The 15,407-nt window shown below is 41.6% G+C and overlaps 2 protein-coding genes across 2 annotated transcripts in view; one reads left to right on the forward strand and one right to left on the reverse strand.

Moving 5' to 3' along the window:
- The window catches only part of mllt3 (MLLT3 super elongation complex subunit), a 93,817-nt gene extending 89,919 nt beyond the window's left edge, over nucleotides 1–3,898 (reverse strand). Inside the window, exon 1 of the mRNA XM_071206480.1 lies at nucleotides 3,842–3,898. The gene's annotated coding sequence lies outside the window, so the exon portion shown is untranslated. The remainder of the gene's footprint in view (nucleotides 1–3,841) is intronic.
- The window catches only part of focad (focadhesin), a 69,796-nt gene continuing 56,553 nt past the window's right edge, over nucleotides 2,165–15,407 (forward strand). The window contains exons 1-5 of the mRNA XM_034106137.2: nucleotides 2,165–2,202; nucleotides 5,001–5,072; nucleotides 5,811–5,885; nucleotides 7,043–7,197; nucleotides 11,597–11,695. Of these exons, the coding sequence (XP_033962028.1) occupies nucleotides 2,194–2,202; nucleotides 5,001–5,072; nucleotides 5,811–5,885; nucleotides 7,043–7,197; nucleotides 11,597–11,695 (410 nt within the window). The 5' untranslated portion in view covers nucleotides 2,165–2,193. The remainder of the gene's footprint in view (nucleotides 2,203–5,000; nucleotides 5,073–5,810; nucleotides 5,886–7,042; nucleotides 7,198–11,596; nucleotides 11,696–15,407) is intronic.

A 15,407-nucleotide genomic window follows, 5' to 3' on the forward strand; every position in this document is an offset into this window, starting at 1 on the left:
TTTTTAATTTGGTGGGAAATGTATTCATCTATTATTATAATCCATATTTAGTTGAATTGATAATGTTGCTTCTTAAAAAGGTCCCAATCAGCCTATGAATACAGCAACTGCACACCACATTGTTACAGTGTGAGAACGTGGGAAGACATGGTTGTCTGTGATTCTCAATACTTAATCATCAGATTGAGTGAGTAAAGGCATTCATCGGCCCCTAGGTGTTTCATGGGGGCTAACCTATAAAACACAACATAGGTTGTTTGGCCTTGTTTGCTGGTCTGCTGTGCTATAACGTTTATTTACAATAAATGGTATTCATGTCATGTGACACAGATATCTGCATATGTGAAACGGCTGTAATATAAAATCTGCTCTTTGCCCATGTCTATCAGGGACTGCTCTCAAACACACTGGTAGACAAAGATATGAATGTGCCAACAGAACCAGTTGTGGTTAGGAGGATCATATACTTCACAAAACGGTTTATATTCTTTATTGCTATCCCCTCTGAATTTTGTTTAACGACACCAACAACATAAATCAACATGAAGTACAACTTTATTACCTGACAATCTATTCAATAAATAATATTATTTTCTTCCGTCGATTATTTTTCATTATTTTATATTGTTTGTAAAATGTTGCTGTTTCCGGTGTTTCCTTGCGTCAATTCGGCAAATTTAACGATGCTGAGTTGGAAAGCGCACGCGCAGCTTGGTGTACACGCTGGGGCTTCAGACAGAGCACGAGACGGGAAGAGCCAATAAGTGAAGAGCAGACAGACACAGTCCTCCAATGAGGTGGGAAGAACTATCCTGTAATTATGTTGCATTCATGTCCCAAGGGAAAACCGGCAAATAAAGTATGTTTAACAGTGTTAACGAGATGTTTCCGTTTAAAGCAGTCAAACACCGACACCGTGCAAATTGTGTGATTTAAATGGTACATTTGGCAACCCTTACTTTCAACAAAGAAAGCTGAAACATAACTTTTACAAGATTTTTTTATACAAAGACTGTCATTTTTATGGGAAACATTTAACAGGGTGATTCTAGGGTTAACTTCACATTATTCTGACTTTCTTCATGTTTTGTAATGAGCCTCTTACTTTTAAACTTCACAGCTTTAAGCTTTAGGGGTAGCAGCATGCACAATCAGAAACCCCCAAAATCTTTGTAATGGGAATTTAAAAATAACCATTGTATACTGTAGAACTAGCCTATATTGTTACCATCTGATCAGGTCACCCTTAATGTGGCAGGGTTAACCTTATAGATACACTTCTAAGTAGTGATAACACTTTTATTTTAATATGGGTAACCCCCTTGGGAACAGATGATGAGTACCATAGAATGAATATGGACGACATTACAGCTCCTGGGAGGAGAAGCCACGAGAGCTGGGAGAAGTCAGATCTTGTACTTGAGTACAAGTAGAAGTATCAGTGTAATACTCTGTTGTGAGTAAAAGTCCTGCATTTAAAATGTGACTCAAGTAAAAGTAGAAAAGTATTAGCACTAAATATACTTACCAAGTACCAAGAGTGAAAATAGTCGTTGTGCAGATTGGTCCATTTCAGAATAATATATCTGATATGTTTTATAATGATTGATCATGAAAGTGTTCTCAAAGCTGGTGGAGGTGCAGCTAGTCTGAAGTACTTTGTAGACTGCAGGGTAGCTGGTGGATTTACTCCAGGTGGAACTAAAGTCTGATTCAACACTTGATTATATTTCACATCATTCATCCACATCTGTGAAGTAACTAAAGGGATTACATACATGTAGTGGAGTAAAAGTACACCATTTACCTCTGAATTGTAACGGAGTAGAAGTAGCAACAAATGGAAATACTCAATTAAAGTACAAGTACCTCTAAGGGGACAGTAGCCTATTGAGTAAATGTACTTAGTTATTTTACACCACTGCTCAGTGTCCCCATGTCTCGCTCTTTTGAAAAATAATTATAATTCACTTTAAGAGGGAATTATTAAACCAGTTGTCAGCACTGAATACAAGCTCTGGTTTACACATCTATCTGCAGACAAGCTATTCAAAACTTCCTCTTTAAGTTTTTATAACGATTGTTACACAGCGGCTGTTACAGTTCGCGTTTTGTGTGACAGTCGCTCTCTGTCAGTTTTGGTCCTCCAGCCTCGCCATAGTTGCATGTCAGTTTGCGGGAGGCTGGATCTGCATGAATGGGGTAAAGTTCTGCAAGCAACATGAATAACTTTTATTTACTTCAACTCATCCTCTAATATGAAGTTACCCAGGAATCACAGTGGCTTTATTAACACGAAAGCATGGTTAGTTGGTTAGCTAAGTGTTTGTGTAGATAACTCCATGTATCTGTTATTAGCCTGTTCAGCTAGCTATTACTTATGTTGCGAGCTTCTGGGTAGTATTTTAATTATAAAGTAGCCTGTTGTCTAACATTTGTTTGTGCTATAGTTTTCTTAAGTGACTTCTTGTGTTGTATGTATGAATCGGATCAGCACCAGTATGACTAGCATAAGAAAGCGCGCTACATTGAACCTCTTTGAAAAATCTCTCCGTTTTATTTTCACTAGCCTTTTAGTAAAGACTGTTAATCTGAAAACCGCAACTAAGAGCAATGTCCTACAGAGCAGAGAGCACTCTTTAATTCGGTTTAACTATAATCTATCAAACATCACGGATTAAACAAAACAATCACTATTTAGCTGCCAAAATACACCATGGGCTGCAGCAGTGCAGTCAAACACCGGCTGGGCTTTATGGGAAACGGAGGAGAAGTACTCAGATCTTGTACTTAAGTAAAAGTAGAAATACCAGTGTATGGATACTCTGTTAGTAAAAGTCCTGCAATCAAAATGTTACTCAATTAAAAGTATTGAAGTACTTTTGTACTTTTACTAAAGTAAAAACATATTAGTATCAACATATTGTCATTCTGCAGATTGGTCAATTCAGAATAATATGATATGTTTTGATTATAAATATTGATGTATTAAAATGTTATCAAAGCCCGTAAAGGTGGAACACATTTGAATGATTTGTATTTACTTCTGGGTAGCATGTGAATGTGTGTGAAATGATATATCACATCATGTTAATGAAATGAAAATGTATTTGTGTATGCGTCCCATGGTTTGGATACGCTTTAAATGTATTTGTTTTTTCCTTGGTCCATGCTTTACCCTTGCATAAAGTTGAATGTGTTGATTGATGGTATTTGGAGCATCTGTTCATAATCAAATCTCCACAGGGTGGCTTTAATGAATCAGGTTTGAAATATGTCATTTTGTTTGTGGTGCTTCCAGGGCTGAAGGCCACGTGTCTGTCCAGCATGTGCAGAGAGCAGCAGAGTCCCACAGGAAAGCTCTGTTGGCTCAACCCGGTTCCTGCTTTGTCCTCTCTTCTATTGCTAATGCAGAGCTAGCAGTACAGGCCAGCCTATATTGTTTTGCTGTCCAGTACAAACTCTGTAGAAACAACTGGACCGCTTTGTGTACAAACATTATTTTAGGTTTAGCTGACAATTGAGGCTCTTTTAGGGTTATGAATAGTTTTTAGTTCAATATTGACAGTCTTTAAATGACTGAAAAGGCCAGCTATTTCCAAACTATAGCTGTCCTCTAAACCATGAAGGGAGTTGTTTTATTGTTTTACCTAAAAAGTACATTTCCACTTCAAGCATTCTTGTCAAACGCTTAAAGACTCGTTAAAGAATGTAAGAAATAAAAGCATTGACATTCAGATATGTCGTGATCAGCAACCACGTTGTCTAAAAACATCGGTTAATAAGCACACGCCAGACATAGTGTCAGTTTGTTGTGTAGTAGCAGGTGCTGCTCACTTACCTGTCTGTGAAGCAGAGAGTGTGTGTGTGTGTGTGTGTGTGTGTGTGTGTGTGTGGAGCGTACAGCAGGGTGGGGGACAGTTCAGCAGGGCAGGCTGACTTATCAGTTAGATAACAGCCAGGGAGGGGGTTGGGTTTGGGGTCTGTTTTACATAAATTACATTTATCAACACATTTCACAAAACTCTATTAAGTTAGTTGAAAGCAATAATGTTAAGTTGAACCCAGTAGTATTGCTTTCAACTAACCTAGTGTATATATTTAATTAAAGTCAACGTTTCAGTTTTTTCAGAGTCACTAAAATGTTCCCAGTCAATTAAGTATTTCTGATTTTGATAATCTGACCATACGAGTAAAGCAAAATTACTTGCCGCAAATAAAGCAGCATTTGGCAAGCCGATGGTTTTGTACGTTCAGTGGCATCTTATAATTAAATGTTTCATAATCAGCAGCAGACATATTCAAATGATTACCTCAAAAAAGTGTGCATTTCAAAACCTTTAGATCAGCGCTAGGTGATGTGGATTATATCAAATGCCCCGCTATTTTTGAATGAATAGCTTTTATATTGACAACGCAACTACATTGTAGGGTTTACCTTTGGTGCTCTCAAATGTTTACACAATGAGATTTCTGATCAACAATCATCAGTTATGGAGATATAATGACCTAGTGGGTATAGAGAAATGATAAGAAATTGAAAATGACATCACTTACTGTAATGCGACCTTTAAATCCAGGGAAAGTCAACAATTATGCCATATTAGAATATCCATAATCTGACTGTCTCGTATCATGACATGGACACAGACAGCTGGGGGTCAGCACACATTGAGACGGCCTGAGGTCTGCTGAGCAACCTGTGAGTCGGTGAGTGTTGGTCTGCTGACGACTTCTGAATAATTGAATGGAAATGATGTCGGGCCAATAGTTAGAAAACACATGGCAGGGTTCAGGTTTCAGAGGATGGGTGTGCAGACCTCCAGTGATGCTCCGCAGCAACAGGTGGCTGCACCACTCGGCTTCTGTTTCAAAGGCTGACTCCACGATATGTGATATTCTTGATTTAAGTACAAGGTAGCACCGAGCCCTCCTGGGGTTCTAACACTGGTTACTGTCAGTCAGCTGTGTTCATATTCTGACGGAGTTTCTGCTCTCAGGCGCGACCCGCAGGCATGATGGAGGGTCTGAAGATACGCTTTGACTTCCCCAGCCCTGTCATACAAGCCCAGGTAAGACACCGAGTACGTTATCCGAGGGTATATTTACAGTACCATTCATGAGTTTGGACACACATTCAATGGTTTTTGTTTATTTTAACTTTAGTTCTACTTTGTAGATTAATACAGAAGACATCAAAACTGTGAAAGAGCACATGAAATTATCTAGTTAACACATAAGGATAAAAATCCAGAAAATGATTTATATTTTAGAATCTTCAAAGTAGCCCCCTTTTGCCTTGATGACAGCTTTGCTCACTCTTGGCTTGTCAGGCAGCTTCATGAGGTCGTCACCTGGAAGGCTTCTCAATGAACACGTGGCCCTGTCAGGAGTCTGTGTGGAATGCCTTCTGAATGTGTTTGAGACCATCAGTTGGGCTGAGCAGAGGTAGAATGAATGAATGAAAACTTTATTACAGACTCAGGGTCCAGATAAAAGACAAGGCATTAGATATAATAAATTACATACATAGCATAAAAAGAATTCATAGTTTAAGAATAATTTAAATCAGTGTCCTACAAAGAGACAACTATACCAATGTCTCCACAGCTGCGATTGGTAGAGTTAGTGCACAGTGGAAAGCCCTATGACTACTGTTGTAATCCATATTATGGCCAGAACCACGCAACTCTCCCCTGGGAGAGGAAGACCAGAAGACACCTCTGCTGCAGAGGATACATACATGAGGGTTACCAGACTCAGAAGCCACCGATGAAATGAAAATAGAAGATGACCTCTTTTCTCCCCAGACGGTGAGAACTCTTGTTGCTGCCGTGCTGAAGGAGAAAGGTTCCAATGGGCCGATCACACAGTCCTCTCCTCAGGTGAGCTACATATTAACGCCAGAACCATTTCAGTCTGTGGCTTATGATGACCTTATGAAACATCTTCATATTCCTTTTCTGAAAATTGTTTCATTTGTTGGAGTTGCTGCCTAATTATGTAGCATTTCTATAAACACTTTCCAAGAAGCTTGCATTAAAACAACAACTGTTCAGCGTTACTCCCCATGCGTGGTAATATTGTTGCTGCTGCTGGAAGGATGTGTGTTCCTCAGAGCAAGTCCCAACACCACAGACTCCACATGTTGTTTCCACGTGTCCTTGGTTGTTCCGCTGTTCACCCGCTAATGAAGACAAACACAAGTAGCATCCTCTTCCCTTGTGCCTTCAAGCAAGCCTTTATTTCTCCTGGAGATCAAACCAGGGTGGCCGAGCCATGAGGGGGCGGGGCTAGAGGAAACACTGACGTGGCCCATTGCTGCAGAGAATCTGTGTCATGTTATAACCCTCCTGTCGTGTTCGCCCCCCCCCTCCTCACTTTGGTGATGGCAGTCCATTGTACTGGTCTTTTTTAACTGCTCTTGCATGAACACAACAACTATTACAAATCACTGCATGTTACAGAACACCATTTGAAGCTGTAAACACAGTACTGGTGTACATGGATAACTGCAGTGCAGATACAAAGAATAGACAGTGAACATGTGTTCCAAAATGAACATGTTGTTGTCTCTCTGATGGATGAACACGATCTAGGGTTACCCGTGCATTTCCAATGGCGCTCATGTTTGACCAGGAACACCGTAGGTATAGTTTAGTAACCCACAACACATCAATGAAAGGTGTGATGAGCAGTTTAATACGTTTACATGCCGACTGTGAAGGATATCATAAGGCCTTGAAACAATCAAATGTAAGACAAAATATTTCTGAAAGTAGTAACTCGGTCAGATGTGTCCGAACACGACAGGAGGGTGATAGGCTGTGTGTGTGTGTGTGTGTGTGTGTGTGTGTGTGTGTGTGTGTGTGTGTGTGTGTGTGTGTGTGTGTGTGTGTGTGTGTGTGTGTGTGTGTGTGTGTGTGTGTGTGTGTGTGTGTGTGTGTGTGTGTGTGTGTGTGTGTGTGTGTGTGTGTGTGTGTGTGTGTGTGTGTGTGTGTGTGTGTGTGTGTGTGTGTGTGTGTGTGTGTGTGTGTTTCAGGGTCCGGCTCTGGAGGCTCTGTGGCAGCAGTGCTGCAGTGACGGCGCTCTGGTGCGCTCCTCCTGCTGCGACGCCGTGGTCCTGCTGGTGGAGCAGCAGCATGCGGAGCTGCAGCACGTCCTCCACAGCGTGCTCAACCTGCTGCCCTCCGCCAGGTACAGTCTCACCTCTCGCCTGCACTCAGAGGCACCTTGAAGCAGACTGTACGCAGGGTTAATGTATGTTCCAGGACAACGTTTCAGTAACCCTTTACTGAATCTGTCTTTCCTTGTACATCTTAGCAAAAGCACTTGTTTATGTGTGGAAGCGGGTGATACAAACCATGTACCTCACATTCAAATTCACAAAGTTCTGATGTATAAAGCAAATGCTGACTAAATCCCCATTTCCATCCCACCACTCACTAACCGGGTAACAAGTTAGTGTCCACACGTCCTGGACTCATAATAATAAAATAGAAATGTAGTTCATCAGCAATGGAGAAGAACAAGTGTGTGCAGTCATGATTGTTGGTTACGTTTGAAATGAAAGAAAGTTCTACTTTTATGTGTGTCCATAAGATGTCCCGGGAGTATCCTCACCACTCTCACGCTCAGCTAGTCAGCAGCATCTCGTCGGGTGCAGCCATGGTATTGACCCATTCCTTCAAATCTGGAGACGTGTCTATTAGGGATGCCAGCGATTATTCGAATATTCGCTACAGTCTCCATAATCGAATATTATTTTTAAAAATCGATTTTATTTATATATATTTCTTTTTATTATTTATGTTTTTTTTTTTTTCTGGCTTAGTTTCAACCAAAATATATATAAATATATATATGCTAATAATAGTAATAGTATTAATAATTGTAAATGGCCATTGGTCACACCACCAGTTTGTTTTACTGTAAACTTGGAGGAAGCCTGCGTGCAGAGCAGACTGCTGCTGCAGCATGCTACACACCGACCCCACCCCCACCCCCCTCTCCCTCACACGTGCGACTAAAGCGGGGGGGGGGGGGGTCGGTCGAATAATCGATTATTATTCGCCAGGGCTGCCGAATAATCGATTTTGATCATGGTCTGGCAACCCTAGTGTCTATTTTACAATGTCTCAGGATAATCCTGGACGCTGTCATCAAACCAACCGTGATAACAGAACATGCCCTTTTTGTAATATGCACTGAAAAAATGAAACATTTAATTTAAAAATGGGACGACATCTACAGGAAGGGGCTGAATAAACGCTGCCAGACAGAGTACTGGTACTTTGATCAAGTACAGCGTCTTTATACAGAAGCATAATTCAGCCCTCAGACACTCCCACAGTGTCCTTGCCCCCTCTGCTGACTGTGATCCATTAACCCCCCCCCCCGCACCCGCACCCCCATCAGAGAAGGAGGATCAAGTCTTACTGCAAAGTGACCTTTTCTGTTCTCCATAATATGACTCGTCGTAAATGGGATTTGTTGGGTCGGCATTTTGAATGACCTTTTGCCAATGGTTGGTAGGACAATAAATAATTGGCCATAATCCTTTTTACACGCCAAAAGAATGGACCGTATATCTGCACTGCAGCACCAATATGTTGATATGAACAATAGGGACTATGTGCAATGGGAAAGAGGTATTGAGGAATCCACAGAACACAATCTGTTTCCCTCACTGCTATGAAGGTTTCAAGCATCCTTTCAGTTCATGTTTTATGTTTCAGGCCCACAGTAATACTCCTAAGGCCTGTGGCCGTTCTCCTGTTGCCCCATTTGTTGTGAATAATCTAATTATAAAACCCTAATGGAAGTGTCAACTCTAGCATAACTCTAGGGAGACTTTTTACTATTAAATATACCCAGCCCCTTTCTGTCAGCATGATGCTTCCTGAGCTCGTAACACAGTCGCATTGTTCATGAAGCGTTATCTAAGTTAGATCCTAGGAAACCGGCCGGCCCGGACAACGTAGAACCTTTCTTTTTAAAGATAGCTGCAGATTCTATTGCTCCACCTCTCACTTCTCTTTTTAACCTCTCCCTCAGCACAAATACAATTCCAAAAGTATGGAAGTCTGCTTATGTCTTGCCTTTACTGAAAGGAGGGGAGGCAACTATTTTAAATAACTATAGGCCAATCTCTAAGTTGTCAGTTCTGGCTAAGGTTCTTGAACGCTTAGTGAGTGAACAAGTAAAGGAGTTTTATGTATAAATGATATCCTGTGTAAGCATCAGTCAGGATTCAGAAAGAATCACAGCACCATCACTGCCACGATGAAAGTGGTGAATGACATTACGAGTATCTTAGATAATAAGCAGAGTTGTGCAGCTCTGCTTATTGACCTTTCCAAAGCGTTAGACACCGTTGATCATCGCATCTTAAAGCAGAGGTACTCAGTATAGGCATATCCAGCCATGCAGTGGGAGGTTTGTGAACTACCTCTCTGAAAGGTCCCAATGTGTTCACTTTGATGGACTGTCTTCTGAGTGGTTGAACATTGCTAATGGTGTTCCTCAAGGTTCTGTTTTAGGTTCACTTTTATTCTCCATCTATATTAACAGTTTAGGTGAACATGTGGATGAAGCTACTTTACATTACTTTACTTTACTTTACTTTACTATGCGGATGATACCGTGATGTTCTGTGCAGGTCCCTCCATTCAGGAGGCTGGTGTTACATTACAGGCTGTTTGTAACATTATTCAGTCTCAGCTCTCTGAACTAAAGCTTCTTTTAAATGTGGATCAAACCAAGGTAATGCTCTTCTCTAAAGCTAAAAAGACTACAGACACTGCTTTGGATATTGTTACTATGCAAGGACAAGCACTCAAAGTGGTTACCTGTTATAAATACCTTGGTATCTGGCTTGATGATTGTCTCACTTTTAAACTTCAGGTCATTAATCTGCTTAAACAGCTGAGGGTTAGACTAGGGTTCTTCTTCAGGAACAAGTCCTGTTTCTCGCTTGAGGCCAGGAAAAGGCTCTGACCTTTGACCTGTGCTGGACTCTGGGGATCTGGTCTATATGAAAGCACCTGCCCATTGCCTGGAACAGTTAGATGCCGCCTATCACAGCGCTCTGAGATGTGTGACTAACTGTAAAGCACTCACTCATCACTGCACCCTGTGTGCCGAGGCAGGTCTGCCTTCACTAGCTGTACGGAGGCTCAGTCACTGGAACATGTTCATCTACAAAGCCATGCTGGGTAAACTACCAACTTACATCTGCTCTCTGATCTCTCTGCGAATTGAAAGTACGTATTGCCTGAGATCTCATGATGCTGTTTTATTAAATGTGCCAAGTGCTAGGACTGTCTGAGGGAAGAAAGCTTTTAGATGAGCAGCTCCTCTAACTTGGAACAGTCTGCAGACCTGTTTGAAACTGAGCTCTTTGGTTCCCCTGCATCACTCTGGAACTCGCTGGGTGCCATGCTGTCTGATACTCACGGTACCTGTCACTGTACATAGAGTTTGTAAACTGTACCCTGTACATTATGTTGTCATCCTCATTGTTGTTCTGTTGTTTCTATGGTACATGTGTAACTGATGTCCTGCAGCTCACCCTGAAGAAGAGATCTTCTGATCTCAAGGGGCTTCACCTGGTTACATAAAGGCTACAAACAAACAAACAAACAAACAAACGGAACAGACTGCTCCACACCATAATGATGCAAACCTGTTCCATGTCCTGTCCCTGACACTGAACACATGCTCTTACTCACAGGGGAAGGATGGGGGGAAGGTAATGGGATTCTTCCATTGGACTTTGGAATAAAGCAGAACTGAAGCTCTGGCAAACACACACTCATGATTCTTAAGGACAGGTCAATCTCCCATATCAACACTCCTTTCATGTGTCCTTTAGCGTACATGCAATAGTAACGTAATACTATAAACAAACATTTTCAAACTAGGCGGACTGTTTGGCGTGATGTTTTTTGTCTCTTTTAGACACTTGTTAGCTACTGCCGTTTTTAAGAAGCACAAACGTTGGACATTCACAAGTGGGGTATCTACTGACGTTGTGGTTTCGTCTTGCGTTAACCTCAGACTGGATTTTAGGCATCTAACCAAAATCTTCAAACGTGTGTTGACTACGACTCAAGGGAACCAGACGTGCTACAATGCCTCATTCCTGCACCACTCTATACCCTCCTAACTTTTGCCCCGTTTGGAACGTTGGCTTCAAATTCCCTCGATCGTGGATAAACTGGAAAACTGAAACGTTGAATTAAATGTAATGTCAACACATTTCGCATGACTGTACTAGGTTAGTTGCAAGCAATAATATGATGTTTAAATAGAAAAGTACTTAGTTCGACTTTCAATAATATTAACTTACATACATAATACATTTAATTCAAGTGAACGTTTCAGTTTCTTCCGTGAACAAACAGGCATACCAATGACTTTGAGCTTAAATAACTGCCCTCTTGTGACCATGTGGTCATGGCGATGGTCCTGCAGTAAACACATGACTGATATGATCCTCTCACATTTATTTCCACTAACGGTACAGTTTTCCTCTTTCCTTGAATCTCTCTTGATCTTTTTTTTGATGTTCTGTGTTTTACCATCTGAACAGAAATGTCCAGGGGCTGATGAAGGTGATTGGCAGGCTGCTGCAGATGCAGGCCGACCAGAGAGACGCAGAAAAACACTTCAGCTGTCCGTACTCCATCAGGTCAGCCTTTCTGTGTCTCAATGTTTGTGTTGTGTGTTCATGTCACACATGTACCACATCAAAAAGCATTTCTGCCTCATATGTTTATATTTATGTTTTGTCTGCAGAATTTTCTCCACCGCTTTCGGGGCGAGTAGACAAATTCTACTTTGGTTTTTTACATCTGTGATTCTGAGTGTTGTACAGTATAGCATTACTACATGGCACAAGTGTTTCTCTGCCGCTTTCAAATCCAAACGGCTCCACCGGGTGAGCGTCTGCTCAAAGGTAGTAGATCGACCCTGTGAGAGACTCTGAATCCGCTCACCATAACCTCTGACCCAAACATGTCCTGAACAGAGAGTATGAATTGTTACCATCAAATCAGAGATACCGGGTCCCACGATTTAATAAAATTAGTCAGACTTGATCTGACAATAAAGTATTATCCGCGGTCTTAAAATCCCCACAATGCTTTGCGCACGGACCAATTTCCCCAAATCTGTGGCAGAAAATGTAAGGTGTGCTCTCATATGAAGCACACTTGCTCGCCTGTTCCACTCTTCGTTTTCCGAATGCCAGGAAGGATTCTTGCCTTGCTTCTGAAGCAAGACGCTCGGATGACATGTGCTACCAAGCAAGCGTACTCGACATTGAGAAACACCCACTATGTTTGGAGAACTCTGATTTAATTCCTTTGATGTATCAAGAAATATCTGCATTTGCAAACATATAACCATGGTTACTAAATGATCTTGTATAAATATAGGCTATGCTTCGAGCATACACATACTGTATATACGTGAGATAATCAGAGATGCCCTGTGCCCTTTGAATTTTGTTAGAAAAAGATTACTCGGCACCGGCTTGGTCTTCAATATCAGGATGCATGTATTTAGTATCCTTGCAAGCATGGAAGTAGTCATCACACACAGGGCTGCGTGGGACAAATAGTTCCCAGAGTAGAGTCATACATCCGGCTACGTACACCGCTACGTAGCGCCTCTGTTATCATGTGCTACTCGGATATAGAAGGAACATTCAGTATTTCCCCAACATTTATACTTAAATGGTGTATTTACAATCACAAAGTCCGACAGTTGGACAGTAGATTTTGAACTAGCAAATCATTTTCCTGAAGCGTATTAGCACTTTCTTTAGTTGTTCAGTCAGATAAAGGGCTTTTTACCGTAACTCAAACGGAACAAAACTATTACCATGTCCAAATGTTGTTTGCAAAAGAAAAAGTTTCAGCTTGCAACCTCCCCTGAAACCACAGCTTGTCATGTTATCTTTCTATATATTAATAAAAACAGGTGGACATTGTATAAAGAATAATTCAGTTTAGCTGCTTCAGTTTCCAGGTCCTACTGCTGGCTCACTTTCAAACTCTTTCATGGCTTACTGAGATATGGCGCCATTATAAATGTTATTAGCAACAACTTAAAGGCTGCACATAATGCTCCCGTTCAAGTTCCTCGTTGTATTTCATGTTCCTTCTAGTACATGTATACAGTGGCAATAGAATGCATGTGAACCCATTGGAATGTCCTGGTTTGAGCAGGAATTTGTCATAAAATCTGATCTGATTTTCAACTTATCACTTGTCACAATAACAAACAAATACAATGTGCTTAAGCTAATAACACACAGACATTTATAATCGTTCATGTCTTTTTTAAACCGTCATCTTTGCTGGGCGCCCACTCAGGGAGCGACAGCAGATGCTTCTTGTGTTTGGGAAACTCCCAATATTTGAGTGATTATTAGAAATCAAAAACACTTCAATTAATAAAACAAGGTTTGCTAACCCTACCTCAGTTAGCTTTTGTTTAAAGTCGAGGGGTTCATATCTATTTAGCTTTTCCAACCTACCCAGGGAATGTTTGACGAACACAACTAATAGCCAATTAGTATTGGTCTGCTATGAGTTAAAACAGAATGTGTGTGCTGATTGTTGTAACTAAGGTGAAGATATGGCCATCATTTAGTACCAATCTACATCTATACATACAAACTGTTTTTTCCAAGGGTTCACTTGTTTTCTTGTACATGCTTTCATTTGCAAACAGCACATGCTTGTTTTTAGCGCTTGTCTCTTTAAGGCCCGCTCTTGAAAATGACTGTTCTGACGTTCCTTTGCAAAGTATGGAATTGTCTTCTGGGGAAAAGGTCTATGTAGAATAAGTATCAATATTTGGGATGCACTCATCTTTGGATTAGATAATGTGAATGAATGACTTGTTTACAAACAACATGTAAAACTTCTCAGCTGTAACTTTGACAGATATCAGAGCCAATGGAAAACTGGCTTGGAGGCCTTTGAACTGCTTTTGTTAAGAGAACCGTCTTGATTTGATGACCAAACGGATACATAGAGGGACTAGTTCTCTGTGGTTCAGCCCTCCTCCTCCTCCTCCTCCTCCTCCTCCTCCTCCTCCTCCTCCTCCTCCTCCTCCTCCTCCTCCTCCTCCCGGGGCCTCCTTACTCAGTTACAGCGGGTGATGAAGACTGTGCTGCTTTCTCTTCCTCCCTCCTGCTCTCCATGTTCCTGTCTCCACCTCTACACCTCCTCCCTTTAACCTTTCCACACGTCTCTATCCCTTCTTTCTTTCTCTCTTCTCCTGCTGCCCATTGTCCTCTTCCTTCTCGTTCAGTCTTCATCTCTGTCTGTGCTGTCTGCGTCTGTCTGGCAGCCTGGTGGGAAGATGAATGTGTGGGGGAGGGGGGGCAGCAGTCTGGCCGCCGGGCCCTGGCACTGCTGGGTAACTGTAAATGCTGCAGGATTAATGGAGGATGCCCACTGGTGCCCGTTGTTGACCGGCTGCTCGATGCTGCCCCGTGCAATCTGCCACTAAGCCTCGGAGTCGCAGCCCCCCCCCCCCAGATCAGGGAGGTTCAGCTCCGTCCACCACACCTCCTCATCCCCATTTGATGTTAGTCTGAGTGAAGTCTGTCCGGAGTGTCCCCTGCAGGTCTTCCCACATACCCGATGCCTCCCCGTCAGGTACAGGCTGTGCGTCACCACCGCTAAGCTTAAGGCGGCTAATGTTCGCCGTGATGTCGCTTCTTTTGTCAAATGTTAGCAACCTCCATTTTTATGACACGTAGAAGCAAGTCACCCATTTACAGACATATTTCATGTCATAGATCGACAATTGACATTTCGTTTTAACGAATGTTCTTATTTCAGGCATCACACATTAAAAAAACTGTTAACTTTAAAGGTCACCGATTATGCAAAATGCACTCTTTTATCAGAAGCAATGTGCGACGTGTTTTATAAGTAATACGGTCTGTGTTTACATTAGACTTAGACATACTTTATTGTCATTTCAACGAGACACAGTGTGTACTATTAAAACGAAATTTCGTGGTACTGGCTTACAGGAACAGGACAATATAAAAACTTGCTAAAATTGTACATATAAATAAATAATAGTAACGTGGTGCTGATAAAATTAAAACTAAAGAGTGTGTTTAAAATATAAAGACTTACTATATACATATAAATAAAATAGACATACTATATAACAAATATGTGCTCTTTACACAGCGTAATGTAATCTTTATGTTGCTGTTCAGCAGTCTGATGGCTTGGGGAAAAAAGCCATTGCAGAATCTGGCTGTTCTGCTCGTCATGCTGCGGAGCCTCTTGCCGGAGGGCAGCAGGGAGAACAGAGCATGTGAGGACGAGTGGGGTCTTTAAAATGTTCTGGGCTTTTGTCAGGCA

Source organism: Pseudochaenichthys georgianus, chromosome 18, assembly GCF_902827115.2.
Source record: "Pseudochaenichthys georgianus chromosome 18, fPseGeo1.2, whole genome shotgun sequence".
Classification (NCBI taxonomy): Eukaryota; Metazoa; Chordata; class Actinopteri; order Perciformes; family Channichthyidae; genus Pseudochaenichthys; species Pseudochaenichthys georgianus.